This window comes from Bison bison, unplaced genomic scaffold (genome assembly GCF_000754665.1).
Source record: "Bison bison bison isolate TAMUID 2011002044 unplaced genomic scaffold, Bison_UMD1.0 scf7180017864181, whole genome shotgun sequence".
NCBI classification, from domain to species: Eukaryota; Metazoa; Chordata; class Mammalia; order Artiodactyla; family Bovidae; genus Bison; species Bison bison.
In genome coordinates, this window is record NW_011494753.1 from 5,462,457 (window position 1) to 5,486,285 (window position 23,829).

Here is a 23,829-nt window from a genome sequence, read left to right on the forward strand (position 1 = left end):
AAGAGGAGAAGGGGACGACAGAGGATGAGATGGCTGGATGGCATCACTGACTCAATGGAAGTGAGTCTGAGTGAACTCCGGGAGTTTGTGATGGACAGGGAGGCCTGGCGTGCTGTGACTCATGGGGTTGCAAAGAGTCGGACACGACTGAGCGACTGAACTGAACTGAACTGACTGATATGCCAATAAAATGGATAACCTGGAAGAAATGGACAGAGTTCAATCTTCTAAGACTGAACCAGGAAGAAATAGAAATTATGAACAACCCAATTAGAAACACTGAAATTGAAGCTGTGATAAAAAATCTCCCCAAAAACGAAAGCCCAGGACCAGATGGCTTCACAGGAGAATTCTATCAAACATTTAGAGAAGAGCTAATGCCTATCGTTCTAAAACCCTTTCAAAAAATTGCTGAGGAAGGAACGCTTCCAAACTCATTCTATGAGGCCACCATCACCCTAATATCGAAACCAGACAAAAGTGAAAGTGAAAGTTACTCAGTCATGTCCGACTGTTTGCAACCCCATGGACTATACAGTCCATGGAATTCTCCAAAGACAACACAAAAAAAAGAAAACTATAGGCCAATATCACTGATGTACATAGATACAAAAATCCTCAACAAAATTTTAGCAAACAGAATTCAGCAACACATCAAAAAGCTCATACACCATGATCAAGTTGGGTTTATTCTAGGAATGCAAGGATTCTTGAATATATGCAAATCAATCAATGTGACTTAATTGTCACATTATCATATATAATTGTCAATATATTAACAAACTGAAAGATAAAAACCATATGATCATCTCAATAGATGCAGAAAAAGCCTTTGACAAAATTCAGCTCCCATTTATGATTAAAACTCTTCAGAAAATGGGCATAGAAGGAACCTACCTCAACATAGTAAAGGCCATATATGATAAGCCTACAGCAAACATTATTCTCAATCATGAAAAACTGAAAGAATTCCCCCTAAGATCAGGAACAAGACAAGAGTGTCTGCTTTTGCCACTGTTATTCAACATAGTTCTGGAAGTCCTAGCTACAGCAATCAGAGAAGAAAAAGAAATAAAAGGAATCCAGATCAGAAAAGAAGTAAAGCTCTCACCGTTTGCAGATGACATGATACTATACATAGAAAGCCCTAAAGATAGTATCAGAAAATTACTAGAACAGTGAATTTAGCGAAGTTGCAGGATACAAAATCAATACACAGAAATCACTTTCATTTCTGTATACTAACAAATAAAAATCAGAAAGAGAAATTAAGGAATCAATCCCATTCACCACTGCAACAAAAAGAATTAAATATCTAGGAATAAACTTACCTAAGGAGACAAAAGAATGGTATACAGAAAATTATAAGACATTAATGAAAGAAATCAAAGATGACATAAACAGATGGAGAGATATTCCATGTTCCTGGGTAGGAAGAATCAATATTGTGAAAATGACTATATTACCAAATACAATCTACAGATTCAATGTGACCTCTATCAAATTACCAATGGCATTTTTCAAAGAATTAGAACAAAAAATTTCACAATTCATATGGAAACACAAAAGACCCCGAATAGCCAAGGCAGTCTTGAGAAGAAGAACGGAGCTGGAGGAATTAGCCTTCCTGACTTCAGATTATATTACAAAGCTATAGTCATCAAGACAGTATGGTACTGGCACAAAAGCAGAAATATATCCCAATGGAACAAGATAGAAAGCCCAGAAATAAACCCATGCACCTATGGGTACATTATTTTTGACAAAGGAGGCAAGAATATACAATGGGGAAAAGTCAGTCTCTTCAATAAATGGTGCTGGGAAAACTGGACAGCTACATGTAAAAGAATGAAATTAGAACACTTCCTAAACCATACACAAAGATAAACTCAAAATGGATTAAAGACCTAAATGTAAGACCAGAAACTATAAAACTCTTAGAGGAAAACATAGGCAGAACACTCGATGACATAAATCAAAGCAAGATCCTCTATGATCCACCTCCTAGAGTAATGGAAATAAAACAAAAGTAAACAAGTGGGACCTGATTAAACTTAAAAGCTTTTGCACAGCAAAGAAAACTATAAGCAAGGTGAAAAGACAACCCTCAGAATGGGAGAAAATAATAGCAAATGAAAACTGACAAAAGGATTAATTTCCAAAATATACAAGCCGCTCATACAACTCAATGCCAGAGAAACAAACGACCCAATCAAAAAGTGGGAAAAAGACTTAAACAGACATTTCTCCAAAGAAGACATACAGATGGCTAACAAACACATGAAAAGATGCTCAACATTGCTCATTATTAGAGAAATGCAAATCAAAACTACAATGAGCTATCACCTCACACCAGTGAGAATTGCCATCACCAAAAAGTCTACAAACAATAAATGCTGGAGAGGGTGTGGAGAAAAGGGAACATTCTTGCACTGTTGGTGGGAATGTAAATTGATACAGCCACTATGGAAGATGGTATGGAAATTCCTTAAAAAACTAGGAATAAAATCACCATATGACCCAGCAATCCGACTCCTAGGCATACACCCTGAGGAAACCAAAATTGAAAAAGACACATGTATCCCATTGTTCGTTGAAGCATTATTTACAACAGCTAGAACATGGAAGCAATCTAGATGTCCATAGACAGATGAATGGATAAAGAAGTTGTGGTACATATATACAATGGAATATTAGCCATAAAAAGGAACACATTTAAGTCAGTTATGATGAAGTGGATGAACCTAGAACCTATTATACAGAGTGAAGTGAGTCAGAAAGAGAAAGATAAATATCATATTCTAAAGCAAATATACGGAATCTAGAAAAATGGTACTGAAGAATTTATTTTCAGGGCAGCAATGGAGAAACAGACATAGAGAATACACTTATGGACATGGGGAGAGGGGAGGAGAGGGTGAGATATATGGAAAGAGTAACATGGAAACTTACATTACCATATGTAAAACAGATAGCCAATGGGAATTTGCTGTATGGCTCAGGAAACTCAAACAGAAGCTCTGTATCAATCTAGAGAGATGGAATGGGGTGGGAGATGGCAGGGAGGTTCAAAAGGGATGGGATATATGTATACCCATGGCTGATCCATGTTGAGGTTTGACAGAAAACAACAAAACTCTGTAAAGCAATTATCCTTCAATAAAAAAAATTTTTTTTTAAAGAAGAAAAGAAAAATTTTTTTTAAGTTTATTTGTGAGATTTCCCAGTGTCCAGTGGTTAAGAATCCACCCTCCAATGCAGGAAATTCGGGTTCAGTCGCTGATTGGGGAACTAAGATTCCACATGCAGTGGGGGAGGTAAGGCCCTGCCAGTTACTCAACCCATGAACCTCAACTAGAGAACCCATGCACCACAACTAGAGAACTCCTGTGCTGCAAATACTGAGCCGGTGTGCTCTGAAGCCCTTGCCACAACTAGAGAGAAGCCTGAGCACCGCAATGAAGATCCCGTGTGCTACAAGTAAGACCCGATCCTTCGGCTGCTGCTGCTGCTGCTAAGTCGCTTTAGTCATGTCCGACTCTGTGTGACCCCATAGACGGCAGCCCACCAGGCTCCCCCGTCCCTGGGATTCTCCAGGCAAGAACACTGGGGTGGGTTGCCATTTCCTTCTCCAATGCATGAAAGTGAAAAGTGAAAGTGAAGTCATTCCGTCGTGTCTGACTCTTAGCGACCCCATGGACTGGAGCCTACCAGGCTCCTCCGTTCATGGGATTTTCCAGGCAAGAATACTGGAGAGGGTTGCCATTGCCTTCTCCAAGACTCGATGCAGTCAAAGATAAATATATTAAGTAAGTAAATATTTTAAAAATAAAATGTTTGCATTTCTTTGACTGTGAACTGGTTATTCAGAACCTTTTTCCATTTATTTACTAAAGCCCTAATAGGAAAATAAACTAGGGATATTCTGTTGAAATAGATTTGTGTCCCTTTAGTAAAAATTTTTTGAAAAGCTTTTGGTATGTGAATAATCATATTCCAGTTTTACCGACTAATTTAAAAATTGCCATTTTGGCTACAAAAATTTTACTTAAAGTAAAGCACACCTGGATCGGGTAGTGTTGTTGTCACAAATAAGGGCACACCTTCCAGATCCTCCTGGAGAAGGAAATGGCAACCCACTCCAGTAATCTTCCTGGAAAATCCCACGGACAGAGGAACCTGGTAGGCTACAGTCCGTGGGATTGCAAAGAGTAGGACATGACTGAGTGACTTGACTTTCACTTCCCAGATCCTTCTCCTGAGAGGCAGTTTTCCCACTGTCTGGTCCAAACACGGCTCGCTGATGGGATCTCTGGACACTACAGAGCACAAGAGACAGGACAAGGCGGCTTTTCCAGAGGAGAGTGACCTGCATTTTGGAGAAACTCTGGAACACGTATGAAGAATAGTGCCTGGCAGTTCTGGACTCAGGGAACAGGTCCTGGCTGCGGGGGAGGTAGCTTTCTCTCTCCCTGCTGTCCTTCCAGCTGCTCCAGAGTCAGGAAGCACCTTGATGCGCGAGTTAGACTAGGAAACCTCTGAGATCTTGTCAATCCCCAGAGCCTGAGCTTCCAAGGATTTGTCACTTTTCTGCCTCAAAGTCTTGGCTGGCCCTGGTCTTTCCTCAGGGCCCCATCTCAGGCTGCTGACCTTTTCAATCTCTTCAAAGTGAAAGTGAAAGTGTTAGTTGCTCAGTCCTGTCCGGCTCTTTGAGATCCCATCTGAGCTACCAGGGAAGCCGTCAGTCTCTTCAAGGACGATTCAAATGCCATCTCCGCAGTGGAATCTTCCCTAATCAACACCCCCTCTCGCCCTCCACTGCACCCCCTCCCCAAACTGTTAGAGCACCTGGCTGAATCTCTTCTGTGTTTCTCCCTCGCTAGACTCCAAGGGCACGGCTGGGGCTGATTCATTCCCTTGTCTTCACAGTGCACCTGAGAGGGACTCCACTTAGGAAGGATCTGGTGAGGTGAATGACCCTCCTTCCCAGGGGTAGTTTAACCGTAAGGAGAACTGCCTTGGTAATTAGGAAGCATCCTAGTACAATGTCAGCATCATCACTTACTAGCTATACCTCAGTTTTCCTACGGGACTGTTGTGAGGATTAAATAGACCTTGGAGAAAATCATTTCACATTTTGTTTTTCCATCAATGAGCAGCAAGTAGTTTCAGTCTATATTCCAGAAACAAAGACATAACAGACTGTCTCTGAGCTTGAGGAGGCTCTTCAGTGGTACACAGCAGGGGAGAAAGCGATAAAGTTCCTGGAAGAGGTGGGAACCAAGTTCTACTGGCTCTAGGTACGGAGAAGGAACACATGCGTGAGTCTGAGGGGCTTCCCAAAGGAATCAACATCCGAACTGAGTCTTGACGAGTGACTGGAATGTCAACAGGTGGAAATGGCACAAAAGAGCATTCAAGCAGAGGGAACGGCATGAGCATAGTGCGGGTAAAATATGGGAAGCATTTGTGGGCTGGCCAGGAGCCCTACTTGGCGGGCAGTCCAGGACTTTGGGGCTGGACGGAGTGACAGGAAATACAGCTGAATAAAAGACGGTGGTGAGAGATGAATGGGAGAGCCAAGAGGTGTTAGGGCGGCATGGGCTGTGGTCAGAGCTGTGAGAGAAGGAGAGGACTGTGTGGAGAAAAGATTGGAAGGGGCAGGTTGTCGGGGGAGGAGGCTGCTTCGGTTGTCTGGACATGAGATGGTCAGTCCTGAAGGAGGGCAATGATGGCAGTGGGGGTGGAGTGGAGGGGCACTGTGGAGAACACCTTAGGGGGGAACTGCCAGGGCCTGATGAGAGCAAAGGCCAAGAAGAGAGTGATGAGGTCCCTGTATCCTGATGAAGCCACAGACTTAGCAGTACTTTGTTACCTCATCAAAGCCACTGGCATCACTTGTGCATCTAATTCACCACTTCCCTAGGTAGATGAGTAGCTCTTCTCTGGAAAGAACCTTTTTCAGGGTGTGGTGTGGGAAGACTTGGTCTAAATCACCCTGACACCCAACTATGGGACCTGTGATCAGCAGAGCTTCAGGACTCTGGTTGCTGAGAAGATGAGGAGGGCGGGGAATATGACGTTATTTCCTCTTCCCTCTTTCTTAGATTTGAATCAAGTCCCCTGATTTTACCTTCTCATTGCTCCTTGCGCCTTCCCTTTCTGATACTTATCACAGTTTTCATTTACATATTTCTGTCATACTTGATTGGCGTCTGTCTTTTCTACTGGACTGTAAAATTACCATTGAGAACAGTGCCTGGTAACTAGGCGGCACTCAGAAATATGTTTAGAGCTTTGAAGACAGAAAGTAGATCGGTAGTTGCTGGGACGTGGGATGGGAAGCTGGGCTGACAGCTAATAGGCACAAGGAGCATTTTCACAGGTTGGAAAACTGGATTGTGGTGATGCTTGTGCAAGTGCTTACATTTATTGAAAATTACTGCGAAATTACAGCGAGTGAATTTTATTGTATATGTTATACGTATACGTTATACCTCAATAAAGCTGTTAAAATAATAAAACATTTGTGAAACGAGTAAATGATCTATCTCCCTCCCTGAGGTTGTAAACTCCGTAAGAGAAGCTCTATCCTCTAAATCCATAAGAGTGACTGGCATCCAGTAGACGCGGAACAAACAGCCCACCTAAACACTGAAATCTATGAATGAAGCGGCAGAGGAAGGACTCTGGCCAGAGATCCCCGCCAGCAGCTTCCGGGTCGCTGCTCTGCCCGCCGCCGCGAGACGAGCACGGCGATTGGCCAGCGGAGCCGGTTGTCCAGGGCCCGGACCAGGAGGGTGCTCGGAAAATCCCCTACGCGAACTCGTGGGGTGGGGCTTCCAGGGGGCGGGGCCAAGAGGGGGCGGGCTCCAGACGCTGGCTGGGCGGCTGCGCACTACTGCCGCCGCTGTCGCCGGGGTGAGAGGAGTGGACGCGATGGCAGGGCCCGCGTGGATCTCCAAGGTGAGCTCCGGGCAGGCCCGCATGTGGCTGGCGGGCGTGCTGGGTGCTGGGCGGGGGCTGGCGCGGGCCCCGATGGGAAGACGGCGGCGCGCGACTGGCTGGGAACAGACAGGGAGCCGGTCCCGGCCGCCCGTGCGCCTGGCTCGGTGGCCCGCAGGCGGTGTGTAGGCAGCCCCGCTCCCGGAAGGTCGCGCCTGGAGCGGGGACAGCATCAAGGTCAAGGCGGGGAGCGCCGGTCCTGTTCCCGATGAGACCCCAGTGCTACCGCCGGCCGGAGCCCAGGCCTCGCGCGGAGCCGGGGAAGGTCACCGGAGTCGCCGACCAGGCTCCACCATCCCGGCTATTTCCGAAGCTGCGGCCCTGCAGCCTGCTGATCGCGCAGAGTCCGCCTCAGCACGACCCGGGCCTTCCCCCGGTCTCTACTCCGGCCCCGGCCGGGTAACCTCCCTAGCCACCGGCACGTGCGTTGGGCTTGAGAGGTTTTCTCAGGTGAGGGAATCCCGGGGTCATTTTCCTGCCAGATTTTTTTCTCCCTTGGAGCGCTTCCCAGTCTGCTGTTGTAGCTATTTCCCCTTCAAAGGACACGGGACACGTTGCACCTTGGAACCTGAGCACCCAGAGACTGGGAGAGGGAGACCAGCAACGCCTTTCCTTTACCTTATGTTGGTGAGAGTCCTGTGATCTCACCTTGACAGCTGGGATGCCTGCCAGAGCTGGAAAGGGTTGCAGACCGTCTGCAGTTCCTTGGTTCCTCAGTGGAACTAACTTTGCCTGAAAACGTAATTGCTCAAGGTCACACAGGAAATCCCTGCCAGAACTGGAAGAGGAACTCAGGTGTCTCAGGATTACCAGTTCCAAGTCCCATTTTGCCTGCTCTGTCTGTGGTCAAGGTCAGACAACAAATTATAGGCAGAGGGAAAAATGGGCCCTCAGGTCTCCTGTTGCTTTTAGAGAATGATTCCCTAAAAACCTACCATAAGCAGTTTAATTTTTTCTCTAGAAAATTTGATACTGTATTTCTCCCTTGCTTTGAGTTTAAAGTGAGGTTTGCATACATTTAATTTAGTGAAAAGTGCTCTACACCGGAATTTAGGAGACTTAGGTTTAAATCTTGGCAATGCCACCGACTGGCCATGTGACCCTGAGCAAATTACTTAATATTTGTGAGTCTTAATAAGCTATCTGTAAAATATCTATACTTGCTTCACAGAGTTGTTGAGGATTGAATAAAATAATGTGAGAGCACCTAATACATATAGAAGCAACACAAAAGTCTGAAGCTCTCCTACCTGTCAACATACTTACAGCCTTCAAGCAGACAGTTGGGCATCAGTAGCCGCATTTTATTTACTAACTGGGTTCTGCTTTGTTACCCTCTTCAGACCTGGGCTTGTGTGTAATGGTAACTTATTTCACATTCACTCCTGAAGGTAAAGCAACTTCTGTGTCATTGTCTAAAAAGAAGTCAATCCTTCAATCACTGACCTTACACCTAACACCTAATTATCTTTGATCTATACATAAGAGTTCAGAATGAGAGACTAAAACAGCTAGTAAAGTGCTAGTAAATTTGTTTTTCCCTTAGTGTGGTCTCTAAGGAAAAAACTATGCAGTAGGTATTCAGAAAGTGTTGGGTTGTGGAATCAGATGATGAGGTTCTCTGACATGGACTCCCAGTGTGACCTTTGGCAGTCATTTGACCTCTGGCAGTCATTTGACCTTTGTGGTCCAGTTTCTCCCTTTAGGGACTGGAGTAGGTGGTGCCTTGGATGCTCCCTTTAGGGACTGGAGTAGGCAGTGCCTCTGAAGTTGACGTCCCAGGATGCTGAGCTGGGTTGTGAGTTTCAGTCAAAATAAGTCCTCTATTAAGAGTTCCATTTCAGGTTCTATTTGAAAAAGATCTGTATAAGCTTATACATATATATATATATATATATATTTTTTTTTTTTTTTCTAAAGAAGGTTTATTTAGAGAAAATTAAAGGGTTTCTAAAGACCTTTCTGGCTCTAAAATTCTATAATTATAATGAGGCAGTTTCCCATTAGCAGGCTTTTATTGAGTACCTGTCATACTTTCAAGAGTGTATTTATATGTTTTTAAGTTGGAGGATGAAGGTAAAAAAGGAAATGAGGTGCTATGTGTGAAGTCACAGGTTCAGTCCATATTCTGTGAGCCTGGTCTTGGTCTCCTTACCTGAAAAGGGCTACTAATACAATCTCCCCAGGTTTTATAAAAAATAAAATGATGTAATATATGTATATAATACATATAACTATGTATGTATATTATACAAGTACAATATAAAGTAGAAGACAGTCTGTGCTTTAAAAAATCTTGTTTTACTTTAAGTTCTGGGTGATTTAGATGCAGTACTGCCTTACTTTTAAGGTCACAAAGGAGAGATGACAAATATGGAAAAGACAGGTTGTTAAGAGAAAGCTATTGCAAGTATTGAAGCTGTTTGCTGGAGTGGCTGGGAACTCATCAGATAGGGCGATACTTGAGACTGGATTCAGTTTTTCCAAAAGTATTCTGAGCACCTACTATGAACCAGGCACTTTCTAGGTACTGGAGATGGAAAAGCAGTGAACAAAACATGAAAATCTTTGCCTTGTGGATTTACATTTTAAATCAGTTAGTTTGGTTGGGTCTTTTGCCACAAAGACATGGGCCTGTTTTGAGTGAATGTTTTTTGTCTCTTTTTGAAGGGTGGGGAGAAGGACCCACGCAGATTTTATAACATAGCCTTAAAGTGGTCTCCCTTCCTTCCAATAGCCCATTCGCTGGTGGATGAACCACGCTCTAGGGCTGAGTTTTTGGCCAGTAGTTTTAGCATAGCGTATTCTTTGGGGTCATGCCCTATCTTTTATTTTATTTTCAGTCCAGAGAGATAACTAGTTGCTGGGTTAGAGGATACAACCTGTTCTCAGCTCCTTGGCCGTTAGTGTCGCTTTACTACATGCTGATATTACAGCCAAAGGTTCAGGACTTATAAGAACTGTCCCCCAAAAGGAAGACTAAGGATATAACAAATGTATCTTTGCTCATGTATCTAGCATGAAAAAAAGTTAACCTTTAAAACTTTTAATGAATTTTAGTTTTAATACCTTTGGTCTATGTAGCCAATTTCTTTTATTATATTCTGTGTATTATAATGTAATGTGACTTTGTACCAATTTTCAAGAACTGAATTATTGAAGTTCAAAATAACCTTTTAGAATTTATATTTCTGGTATGTCATAGTGTTAAGTGGAAAAAGATGTACCAATGGCAACATCTTTGGGTAGTGGAGTCGGTGGTGGTTTAGTCACTAAGTTGTGTTCGACTCTTGTGATCCCATGGACTGTAGCCTGCCAGGCTTCTCTGTCCATGGGATTCTCCAGGCAAGAGTACTGAAGTGGGTTGCCATTTCCTTCTCCAAATGGGGTTAGTAGGTCACATTTATTTATTTTTTTATATCTTTCCCCATCCCAGCAATTAACAATAATGATGGCATTACCTATATTGTCCAAAGTAGATAATTTATTTAAAATCTTCATTCTGTATGATGCATGTCAAGATGGTATTGAATAAACTTCGTTAGATTTTTATTACAAAGTATAATTTCTTAATCTTCATGGGAGAAGAATAGGCAGAGTGTGTAACTGGAGGAGCCCTGGAATAGGAGTTAGGAGACCCAGATTCTGGTCTGTTTGTGGTCTCTCTGTGGCTTTAGACAAATCCCTACTCTTTGGACCCACTGTTTCTACTGTATAATGAGTGAGTTGGGCTCTGGGATTCATAAGGACCCTGCTGGCTCTTAAAATTAGTGATAGTTTTCCTACGGTGTGTGTGACCCCCAAATTGATCCAGTGGTTAAGAATGTGGACATAAAACTGTCCAGACCATCTGAGGAAAATTCAGTGTTTGAGTTTAAAAAAAGTAGAGTTTCATTCTATTTTCAACATCTTTTGACGACTTATATTGATAAAATCGACTTTAAAAGTACATATATAGTACTTAAATTCTCAGAGCAAAGGTAAACTGAAAATTTTGGTTTTCAAATCCAAGAGAGCTTGCTACGTTGAGCTAATACATGAGAAAAATATTCCTCGGAAGTTCCTGAATTTATCTATGTGAGCTGCAGCATTGTCAGCTGTCAGAGACGGTGCCATGTCTGCCTTTTAACACTATGTGGTTAATTCTGTGCATGACATTTCTTTGTTGATATTAAATGTAGGTCTCTCGGCTGCTGGGGGCATTCCACAACCAAAAACAGGTGACCAGAGGTTTTGCTGGTGGTGTGAGTATAATTATGTCTTTTATTTTTTCCCTTTTAGAAGTTTCTCAAGAAAAGTGCTCTAATGCATTTATTATATGGCATTTAATCTCCATTTATTTAAAATTGGGGAAAAGTGGCCATACTTATACATTTAAGTTACTGATGAACATGTGTAAATCTATTAGGTCACTTGTACATTTTAAAAAAGATTGTATTATAGCTGGCTATATAAGCCTGTCACATTAATATCTTGAAGGAGGCTTGTTTAAAAATAGATAGAAATTACCCTTGAGCCTGTTACTTTATTTCACAATCTCATTTGGATAAGACAGTTTTTTTCCAAACTAGCACAAGTTGAAAGAAAATTGTTGAGAAGCTTCAAAACCTGCTTCGCATTTTTATTTTGTAAGCTTCCCTGAAAACAGTAGATTGATCACCAATTAAGAATGCCTCAAATATCTGTAAGCCCTATAGGCTTATATGTATTGATATGTTCCTTACATAGTCTTCATAGACTTTCCTGTTAACGGATCATCTGTTTCTCATTAAATCTGCTGCTTTTAGAATTCCCTGCATTAGAGTTGTGTGCTTTAAAAACTGATACCACATTTTTAGAGCATTCTAAGACTGTGGGTCAGTGACTTCCCGTATGTTTTTATTTTACCTCCTTTTTACAGAATCTGATTTGGATTCATAATTCCTATACTCCCATATAACATCTTACCCCATGAGGTATTTATAAGAGCATAGTACATTTTTTTTTTTTTTTTCCATTTACTTTCTGAACTCTGGAAGTAAAGTAGATTTTTCTGGTGGCCTGATGACATTTTGTATTACATGTTGGGAGAACAGGAAGAAGAAGCCAAAGGGGTTCTTTTGGCTCTGCTTTTGCTACAAAAGATGCAGAAAGAGGCTTGTTAGCATTTCAGATGCATTCTGAAAGCTAATGAGATGATCATTGCTCTCTGCTATTACTTAATTTTCAGGTTTTCCATTAAAATTTATGTTATCCTGGTGGGAAGGCGGTTATATTTGAGAGAAATAAGAGAAACTAATTTTTAAAAAAGCATCCTTCCATTGTATAGCTAAATTCAGAAATAATTAGTCCACCTGCTTAGGGAACATCATGTGTGCTTGCTGAGTCCTGTCCAACTCTTTGTGACCCCATGGGCTGTGGCCCACCAGGCTGCTCTGTCCATGGGATTTTTCCAGGCAAGAATACTGGAGTGGGTTGCCATTTCCTTCTCCAGGGATAGTCCCAAGCCAGGGATCAAACCCCAGTCTCCTGCACTGGCAGGCAGATTGTTTACCACTGAATCACCTGGGAAGCCCCTTGGGCAGGATCACTGGAAGCTAAAAGACCAGGGAAATGAATCGGTGATTTTTTTTTTTTAATCTAAGTTTTTATTTTTTTAATTCTTAGAGAAAATTGTTTCCATCCTAGATTATTTTGTCTAGCTTAGCCAAACCAGCATAGGCAACTAGAACTGAGAAATGCCAGGGACCATTGTCTGGGCCAAACTTCTAGGTAGGGGAAAGTCCACAAATAATGACATATTTAGTTTCCAGATGGAAGCCCTCACTTAAATCCTCTCATCATTTCCCTTTACATATTTTTTTTTTCCTGTGTTTGAAATGCTGGCTTTATTCTATTTGAAGCCTTTGCACTAAATCATTGATGTTACATTATAGATCACTTTGTCATTCAATGTGTGATTCAGACATTGCAGGCATGATCACATACCATATTCTTAATGGTTCCAAATTAACTTCACTGGGCTTATTTGGATTACTGCTGTCATTAGGGGCCAGTTTTATAAAGGAACTCAGGAAAACAGACCCTCTCTTGATGTGAAGTCTGATTTTCTGCGTGTCAAAATAGACCACAGTGCTACTCTGGAGGTGTCTGAGAGTGTTTTATAAGACTGAATGAGTTGCATGAGAAATGGAAATTTCTAGCCTCCTGTTGGAGAGGAATATGCCTGCCTTCATAGGAAACCCTCTAAATTTTAGTGAGAGAACACTGTTGAAATGTTTTGCTCTCCTTGGTTTTACAGACTTGAACAAAGTGGTCTCTTCGTAGTTTGTCTGAAAAGAAATTTCACTTGGGAAGTTTACTTGGTAGTTTATTTTTGTTTTCTCTGGAGAGCATTGCTTAAGTTCTTTTTGAAACCTCTGGACTCAGCTAGGAAGTAGAGTTGTGGCATCTCTTGATTCTTGCCTCCACTTTGATGAGCTATTGGGAGGTAGGTCTGTTTTCTTAAAGGCATTTCTTATGAGTTAAGAACCCCTAAACTGGATTTCTTTTTGAACGATGTTCTTTTTTTAAACCTTCAAAAATCAGTTCTGACTGTCTCCTCTGATGATTTCTTATATTCAGGTTAAGACAGTAACTTTAATTCCAGGAGATGGAATTGGCCCAGAAATTTCTGCTGCAGTTATGAAGATTTTTGATGCTGCCAAAGTAAGTGGGCTTACATACTTTTGATAATAAATTGTACAAAAGTTTTCTTAGCCATTTGGAGTCTATGAACTCTTAGGATGAATTGTTCACATTTGTGTGAAGTTGGCGAGGTCTCTCATTAAAACTTCACAGATTCTGACTTGAAGAGTGTTGTTGCTGCCATCATTGTGAACGGTTTAAGCTACTGCATTGGCATCAGTTATGTGTAAAGGAATCCAAGTAGTACTGTAATTTTTATAGATTTTTGAACTCTGCCTTGGTTTAAGGTCTTTAAGTCCTGCCAAGGCACCTGTCTCCCTCATTCTACCTTCTTAGAAAACAGAATAGATATTTCAAAAAACTATTGATATGTAGGCGATTCTGAAATTTTTTTTTCTGGTGTGGTAATACCAAATATGAGATATTATTATCAAATAGTCTATCCTTCAATGCAGGTAGATATTTAAAAGTGGGAATTTAGGAAAGTTGGATTTTGTTTGACCTGATGCTTTATTATTGCTATTTATAGCTGCTAGGTGAAATAATATATAAAATTAAATAAGTGGTTAATTTTGATACCAACAGATAAAAGTCAAGGAATTTGATTTATTTATGCTGAATATACATTGTTTTTCTATATGCATTTCTAATTAAAACTCCTACAGAGGAAATGATGCTTATGCAAAAGCGTTCCCTGAGGGAGCTGAACTCTGCTCACTGTCTGCTGTGAGCTCCCAGTGAGCCAGGACCGTCTTGCTCTGGTTCCTCTTCCTATGGTTCCTCTTACTAGTGCATTGCCTGTTGGCTGTCAGATGTGTGTGTACACAATGAAAAGTGTGGGTGAAAAGAAAGGATAGCACTGGTTTATACCTTAAAATTCTTGCCTTTATAGGTTATATAATATTTCTTTTTTTTTTCTTAACAGCTTTATTGAGATTTAATTCATATACTGTTCAGTTCATCATGTAAAGTATGCAGTTCATTTCATTCATGGAGTTGTGTAATTATTACCACAATCTAATGTTAGAACATTTTCATCACTCAAAAAGAAACCCCATACTCATCAGCAGTCATTCCCCATGACCCTTATCTCTCCCACCCTACCCACTCCCATCACCAGCCCTAGGCAACCACTAATCTACTTTCTCTCTCTGTAGATTTGCCTATTCTGGACTCTTCATATAAATAGAATGTTAAAATTACATGGTTTTTATGATTGGCTCTTTGCACTTAGCATAATGTTTTCAAAGTTCATCCACGTATCAGTACTATGTGATACTTCCATGAATCCTATTTCTCTGCTCGTTACGATATTCTAATTATAGCCACGCTAAGAGTCATTGTGAAAAAAAGATGGGCAGGTGGCAGCTAGGAGTGATGACTGGACAAGGGTAATGTGGAGAATCCCTCTGGGCATGCTGGAGAATGACATCTCTTCTTGCATGCCAGGAACCTTCTAGACCTTTACTGTATGTGTTTTCACCAGTTGCATCCAAAGTTGAAGAAGTCTGTTTATAGCTGCAGTGTGAATGTGAGTCACATATAGTTCTTTCCAGTTCACTGTGCTCTGTGGTGTGGCATCTAGGCACCTATTCAGTGGGAGGAGCGAAACGTCACCGCCATTCAAGGTCCGGGAGGCAAGTGGATGATCCCTCCAGAAGCCAAAGAGTCCATGGATAAGAACAAGATGGGCTTGAAAGGTAGTGCTGATGTGATATGATCGTTATTATTGATTTCTGTGACAGGCGTTGTATTTATCTCTACCTGGGTTTATCTTTTGCATGATTTTTAATTTTGGCTTATACATGCTCCAGGCCATGATTCAAAACACTGGCATGTGACAGATTGGAATCAAGCACTGGGGAGGTGGTGTCATAGGATTAGCTAATGTCAGGGACATGATACAGTGCCTGGTCCTCAGGCAGTCGGTGTTCAGTGCAGTTGATATTCCAGAAAGCTTCACTGAGGAAATTTCTTCCATATCTGAATCTGAAGCAGAGGGTCAAGTTAGAGGCAGAAGACATTTTTACAGGGTGTGTAGCGTGTGCTCACTGCTGCCTGAGAGTGACCAGCTATGCGTGGGCTCATTTATGATGAAGAGGGCATCAGACTTAGAAACAGAGCCCCTGTCTGTCCTTTCAAATGATGCTGGTAAAAGTGTCCCTCATTTCATGAAGCATGCATGTTAGACGTGTCACACAGCTACTTCATGTCCAAAGAAAGGATCCTAAATATAGCTCTGATGGAATAGTGGAAAAAATGAAAATCAGAATTTCAAATACAGTTGGCCCTCCATATCCATGCATTGTGCATTCATGAATAACATGAACCAACCACGTATTGAAAATATTAAGAATTCCAGAAAGTTCCAAAAAGCAAAACTTGAATATTTCCACTGGCAACTATTAACATAGTCGTTTACATCGTGTTAGGTACTATAAGTAGTCTGCTGCTGCTGCTGCTGCTAAGTCGTTTCAGTCGTGTCTGACTCTGTGCGACCCCATAGACGGCAGCCCACTAGGCTCCGCCGTCCCTGGGATTCTCCAGGCAAGAACACTGGAGTGGGTTGTTAAAGGAGGATGTGTGTAGGTTATATGCAAATACTGTGTTATTTTATAAGGGACTTGAGCATCCATGGATTTTGGTATCTGCTAGGTCCCTTCCCCTACTTGATGCTGAGGGACAAGTGTCAACATTATGAGCTTGGGTTTATAAAGAAAAAGAAAAGACCAGAATGTATTTTGTTGTCATCTGCATATTCTTCTTTATTATAGGCCCTTTAAAAACACCAATAGCTGCTGGTCACCCATCTATGAATTTATTGCTGCGTAAAACATTTGACCTTTATGCAAATGTCCGACCATGTGTCTCAATCGAAGGCTATAAAACCCCTTACCATGATGTAAATATTGTCACCATTCGAGAGAACACGGAAGGAGAATACAGTGGAATCGAGCATGTGGTATGTTCATTTGGATACTTTTTCATTTTTAGTTAGGTTGCTTTCTGTGTACTTGGGACTGTTGTTCAAATTCCCAGGTGAAAATATTTCCCAAAGACAGTTCCCTTTCACTCATTGAGGAGTTGTGGGTATTTGTCTTGTGGCCTCAAAAGGATGCCTGGGGGAGGGAGCGTGGTGCTTCAGGGCACAGGCTTGGGAACTTGTCCTCTGTTTGAAGTTTGAATCCTCAGCTTCATGGGTGACCATCTCTGTACCTCGGTTTTCCTCATCTGTGCAGTGGAGCTTATAATACGTGGCTCACTGGGCTGGGGTGAACATGACTAACCCTGCTGACATGCCATATGCATGATGCTCGCCTTGGCAGCTGGCGCCGTGCAGGCTTGGCACAGATGGTGTTGTCTGCACACACTGGCAGTCTAGAGCCACACCCTTTCAACAAGACAGGGCTTCCTCTCTTTCAGATCGTGGATGGAGTTGTGCAGAGTATCAAGCTCATCACCGAGGCAGCGAGCAAGCGCATCGCGGAGTTTGCATTTGAATACGCACGGAACAACCACCGGAGCAACGTCACAGCCGTGCACAAAGCCAACATCATGTGAGTCCCAGTGGGCGGTGCTCCCTCCAGCTGTGTGGGTGCCAAGCAGTGGCAGGGCTTGCTTTTCCTCTCTGCAGCTTGCTCACTGCTTCCTGATAGTTCTGGAAGATGGCCTTGCAGCCAGTCAGAGGGTCGGGCATTGCTCTTGTGTCAGAGTCTCCTATTTAATGTGTTTCCTCGGGTGGGTGATGAACAAGTTTGGAAGGAGCAGGAATTCCGGTCTCGGCAGTTTAAGGGAGGGGAAGAGAAGGAAGCCAGAGAGACCAGATCCCCAGATGAGGTGGCCAGTTAGCTAGTCACGTGAATAAAAGGGCAGTCGTTCCTGTGTTAGGAGGGGAATAGAAGGAATGTTTCTGAAATGGCCACCTGTTCAGGAGCTTAAAATAGTGCTCATAGTGCTAATCTGATCCAATGTATCATTCTAGCAATTTGAATTCTCCTCATCTCTAGTGCAGTAAAGGTTAACTTGGTGTGTTATGAAGCAGGTTTCCTAACCTAAGAAAAGTGTTGAGCATGTAAAATAGTAAAACTATTTAAATAATTGAGTAAGTTAACCTTGTTAAGGCAATTTTAGCATTTCCTTATTAATAGATATTTCTTAATTCTTGCTAGGTAACACTACAAAAATATAGTCTTCTTCATTATGATCAAACTACTTTACATTTTATACCCTTCTGTGCTTCCAGAAGTATCCCAACATTTAAATTTGCATTTTACTGATTGCCCCCCAAAATTTTTTTACTGTAATTGAAATCAGACATCTTGGCTTCTGGAACTTGAGTTTCTTGAACTTTACTTCTCTGATTTGATCTTTCTCTCTCTGCAAGTCTTTGCTTTCAACAATTTTTATTTGATTAAATACAGGCGAATGTCAGATGGGCTTTTTCTGCAAAAATGCAGGGAAGTTGCAGAAAACTGTAAAGATATTAAATTTAATGAGATGTACCTTGATACAGTATGTTTGAATGTAAGTATATATTCACACTTACCTGCTATGTTTTGTGGTGTATAGTGTGTACATGTGGTGCAGTTTTTGATTACTGAATGCACAAATGCATTTTTTGTAGATGGTCCAAGACCCGTCCCAGTTTGATGTCCTTGTTATGCCAAATTTGTATGGAGACATCCTTAGGTAAGTCTGGCTGCACCCTTTTAGCCTACAGTTTATTTATAAATGTTCTAAAATAAATTGTGGCTTAAGAATTTTAATCAAGGGTTATAAAAAATAGTGTTTGTTAGAAGATATGAGTTGAATTCTGATAGTGCAGGTGGTGATAATGGTTACATGTTGGGTAGGTTATTCCTTTGTTCATTTGCCAAATTAGCTCTGGACTGTAGTTCCCTGACCATTAGTTCCCTCTTCCCACTTTACAGATATTTTATTGGTTGGTTGGTTGATTTCAGTGTTTTATCATGTATAGCTAGGAAGGTGGGTGTTCATTTTTACAAGGTTTTTTTGGGGGTAACTTTTGGCATAATTTCAGACTTACAGGAAAGTTGCAAGAACAGCACAAAGAAATCCTGTGTACTCAGCACCACATTCACCAAATGTTAACATTTTTATCAGACTGACTTTATTACTCCCTCCTTCCTCCTCCTCATTTCTCTGTCTCCACACACATACATGCTGGTGGCCAAATGGTGCTTTTGTAAACCCATCATTCCTTTTACATCTATTAGTTGGCATTCTATTGTAAGGATAAGCTTTTCCTTCTGTCTGATTTGTTTACTGACTTACCTATGTCAGTTTGGACTCTCGGCTTCTGTTTTACTTAGGGGTTCTGTCCCTCACTATCGTCACTGATATTGGTGCTTAGATTGCACAGACTTGGCCAGTGTCAGTCCCTCGGAGCCGTGTCTGTGCCCTCTTGACAAAGCCCCTTATTTGCTCTCTGGCACAGTAAGGTGCTTCAGGCTCATCCTATATGTTCCTGACTAGTCCTGAAATCAGCTGTTTCTTCAAGGAGCCCAAGGTTCTCCTAGTGGAGAATGGTATGTAAAGATAGAAGTCTGACCACTAGGTGAGCTGTTTTGTTTTTCAAAATGTCCTTTGACATGCTTTTCTGCCCGCAGTGACCTGTGTGCGGGATTGATTGGAGGTCTTGGTGTGACACCAAGCGGCAACATTGGAGCCAATGGAGTTGCAATCTTCGAGTCGGTAAGGACCCTGGTGACACCTGAAGCTGAATTCAAGTCAGAGTGACCTGAGAATCCAAGAGGGATTATCTGCATAAATATCTGTTAACTCTTGAGTTTTTCCAGTTGTCAAAAGAAAGTGAAGCTTTGTTTAGCTTTTTGTATAAGCTCAGTTGATTCATTCATTTCCCACTGATTTCTTTTGTAATCCTTATTATTTATTGTGTTTCCTTCCTCAGTTAAAATATTTTACCAGAAGTTCACTGGATAAGATTGTTTGTTCATCTTTTTACACTTAAAAAAAATTACTTTAGCTCTTCATTTTTCTGAGGCTTTATTTCTAAAACCTGTGTCTGGATAGCTGTTCCGTAGCTATTTTCCATCAGAGAGGAAAGCTGATTAAGAGCCCAGCTTCCCCGGAGGAGAGCCGTTTGCTTCTGTCCCCCTTCTGACTGCCCCACCCCGACCCCTGCAGGTTCACGGGACCGCCCCGGACATAGCGGGCAAGGACATGGCCAATCCCACAGCCCTCCTGCTCAGCGCCGTGATGATGCTGCGCCACATGGGGCTTTTTGACCACGCTGCGAAGATTGAGACGGCGTGTTTTGCTACAATTAAGGATGGAAAGGTATTGGTGATCTTGCCGTACTTGGGCTGGGTGAAATTCATTTCCTCCTTGGGTTTTGTATGTGAAGGACAGATGATGGTTCTTCTCAAGAAGGCCAAAGGATTGGACATCAAGCAGGCATTCCTAACGCAGGCTCCCTGGGTGAACTCAGGATGGGTTCACATGTTGCCTCTTCTGAAGGGAGGACCCATGCGTTTCATCAGGGGAGAGCTGAGAAGCACCGAGGCAAGGGCACCAGTGTGCAGTGGGAAGGACAGTGATGTGGGGGTCAGAGCAGGGCAGACCTGCTTATCCTGTTGCTACCCATGGGGTCTTGGCTAAGTCCAGTAATTTTTCTCAGTAGCTTTTTCCTCTTTCCAGCAAACATCTGTTGCATACATTATGAGGTATGGAGGATATAGTAAAATAAGGAATAAGATAAGGTCTCAGACCTCAAAGAGCTGGAAATCTAGCAGTAGATACAGATATAGACGTGTCTGTAATACAGTGGTGCTCTGTGTTACTTTAAATGCATCTGTGATATAAAAGTAATATAGAAGTTTAATAGATGTATTAATGGCTAATACTTGAATACTTACATGATCTTATACTCTATATATATGTGTGTGTGTGTATATAAATATATATATAAAATCTGAGCAAATTTCTACTACTCTGTGGCATAGATACTGTAGTTAAGCCCGTTTGAGAGATGAGGGCTTCCTACGTGGCGCTAGTGGTAAAGAACCCACTTGCCAATGCAGGAGACACAGGTTCGATCCCTGGGTTGGGAAGAACCCCTGGAGGAGGGCATGGCAACCCACTCCAGTATTCTTGCCTGGAAAATCCGATGGACAGAGAAGCCTGGCGGGCTGCAGTCCATGGGGTCTCAGAGAGTCAGACATGACTAAAGTGACTGAGCACATAGATGAGGAAGTTTGTCCAAGGTCTCACAGCTCCTAACTGGCAGAGTTGGGGTTCACACCTAGTCTGGCTCTTACCCAACAAGTTTCACTGTTTCCATAAGCAGTTGTGGCCCGTGGGAGGGTTGTGATCGATTATTCTGAAAGTGGGAGAATGGAGAAGATCATGGCTTTACAAGGCTGGGCCCGAAAGGCTGATCCTTAGCCTGAGATCTCTTCATTTTTTTCAAGTTATCATTTTAAAAAAGGATAAAGTACACATAATACAACATTGACCACTTTAATAATTTCTGAGGTGCACAGTCTATTGGGTGTTAAATACCCAGTATTTTCACATTGTTGTGTGACCTTCACCACCATCCATCTCCAGACTTTTTCATTTTCCTGAACTGAAACTGTCCCCATTAAACAATGATTTCCCTATTTTCTGCTGTTGCCTCAGCCTCTGGCGAGCACCATTCTACTTTCTGTCTCTAGAAATCTGACTGCTCTAGGTACCTCACGTCAGCTGAGTCACACACTTGTACTGTTCAGACTGCCTTACTTCACTTAGCACAAGGTTTGCTGCTTACTTTTAAAAAAATTCTGTACTTTGAAATTTCTGTGGCCAAAATATAAGAAACCCAAGCTTGTTTTTAACAGCCTGATATAGTCATATTGAAGGGCATGTGCTTATATATATTTTTTGTTCTGACGCTGTATTAGAGAAGCTACTCATAGAACCCAGCAGAGAGATGCCTAAATTACACAGTAGGCTCTTTAAATTGCATAGGATGTGATGAGATGAGAGAATTAAATATATTGAGTTCTGTTTGGGAGTAAAGAGCATAAGCTGGTAGAAAACAGGGGAAATGGGAGGATTTCAATCCTGAAGAGGGGAGTTGAGTTAGTAATTTAAATACTTCCCTAGTATTGGTTTCTCGGCCTCCCCCAAATAGGTCAAAATGTGTTTTTTAAAAAACAAACTTCAATTCCCCCAGAGATTTTTGCAACCTCTTGTTTAGATTTGCTGTCAATGAAATGTCCATGATCAAATGCTTCCTTAGAATCTATTGTACAGATCAAGGGAAAATTTTTGGAAAGCATCCCTCCTTCCCTTTGGGATGAGAGCATCTTCTTTTGTTTTTCAATTTTGGCTGTGCTGGGTCTTTGTTGAGGCATGCTAGTGGGGTTCTTGTGGTGCGCAGGCTTAGTTGCTCTGCAGCTCCTGGAATGTTAGTTCCCTGACCAGAGATTGAGCCCATGTCCCCTGCACTGGAAGGCAGATTCTTCACCACTGGGCCACCAGGGAAGTCCCAAGAGACTTGATCTTGTTCTCGCCGTGTTTCTGCATACACTATCCAGTTAGCTTTTCCAAGTCCGCCTAGGGTAGGTGGATGGTGGTAGAACCTGTCTCACTTTGAAATGAGGAACTAAATGAGAGAGTAGCCAGGTAACTCACTCAGCTGGTGTCTCACTGAGGACTTTAAATAAAAACGTTTTTTACTTCAGTTTAACATGTGGGTACATTTTCTGTCTTTGCTTTTTCCTTTTCTCAGAGCTTAACCAAAGATTTGGGAGGCAATTCAAAGTGCTCGGACTTCACAGAAGAAATCTGTCGCCGAGTAAAAGATTTAGATTAAGGCTTCTACGGATGGTATCTGCATCAGTCACTCCTAGTGGACGCCACGTCAGCCTGTGTTAGAATACTTCCCATTGTGTATGCATTTATGCATTTCTTGCTTGTTTCTTGACAGAGTACGTTTTTAGACCTGGCCTTTTTTCTTAAAAATCTGTGCAGAGGATGCAGGTAATGTCCCCAGGCCTGCTTTCAAAGGACTTCTTCCAAGTGCTTGTTTTATTTATTAAACGTCTATCTGGTATACATTTTTTTGTAAACTCTCAAGTGAACGGTTATCATTTGCTGTTGTTAACCATTTTATGCTTCAGTTAAAATAGTTTTTCTTTCACTGTAAATATCATGATACAGAAATACTAAGAGAAAACATCTAACTTTTTAAAGAAAAACACTGATATTCTTGGTTTACGAAAAATATAACGGAGATAAAGTAGAATGTTGGCATAATAGCATGAGAGGATATTCTTATAAAACTAAATGGGCACAAGAGAAATTTCCTGGGAAAGTTTACATCAAAAACAGTGAATATGGTATATTTCTTAGTGATATGGAAAGTAAAGACTAATTTGTACTTTACATGAATTACTGAGTATAAATAAAGACTTTGGATCGGAGAATATATAATGAGAGATGTAATTTTTGTTCAGAGGATACGGGTAATATATTGGGTATAAAGACACAAGTGGATTGTGTGTTCAGTTATTTTTGTTATCTTGAGATTTACTGTTCTTGGTAAGAGCTTTTAATGAAGTGAAGGGGTGGTCCTTCCTTTTCACTGGACATATATCAAGCATGGTGCCTAACACAGCCCTCGATCTCCTGTCCCTTGGTCCCTTGGGGGACCCTGACTCGGACCTGGGAGCAGTCCCTCTTCCGCAGCCTGTATGGCGCTGCCCAGAAGTGGACCATGCTCCCGCTGATAGGGCTAACAGGCCTCACCATATAAATTTTGACTGCAGTTGAGGAACCTGGAGTACTGGCTATTAATTTTACATTTCACTGGCTTCTCCTTCCCCAAAGCACCAAATCACCACCCTCTGCCTCAGCACCACCAGGGAAAGAGGAGCTGCAAACTCAGCCTGAATTGATTCACAAAATCGTGCCACCCTGGGGCTTGGCTCAGCTTTTGACCTTCAGGCACCTCCCCATCCTTCCTCCAGTCCTCACCTTTAGCATGATTTGTCTTTAATCTTCAGAAACTGAGTCACTGTTTTCATGAACTCTTTGGTCCAAACCAAAGGCAGCTCATGTCCTCCTTGGCCCTCGTGTAACATCTCCAACCTGCGGCTTTACCTTGTCACGGGGGGGTTTTAACCA

General features: G+C 42.0%; 1 protein-coding gene across 1 annotated transcript; it reads left to right on the forward strand.

Annotated features, from left to right (window-relative positions):
* Nucleotides 1-6,879: 6,879 nt before the first annotated feature.
* Nucleotides 6,880-23,131, forward strand: IDH3A (isocitrate dehydrogenase 3 (NAD+) alpha). The gene is made up of 11 exons (XM_010843275.1): nt 6,880-6,966; nt 11,187-11,249; nt 13,609-13,692; nt 15,257-15,371; nt 16,446-16,633; nt 17,095-17,228; nt 18,093-18,195; nt 18,296-18,360; nt 19,302-19,386; nt 19,840-19,992; nt 22,433-23,131. The coding sequence occupies exons 1-11, from the start codon at nt 6,940-6,942 to the stop codon at nt 22,514-22,516; spliced, it is 1,101 nt and encodes a 366-aa protein (XP_010841577.1). The 5' UTR covers nt 6,880-6,939; the 3' UTR covers nt 22,517-23,131.
* Nucleotides 23,132-23,829: the final 698 nt, after the last annotated feature.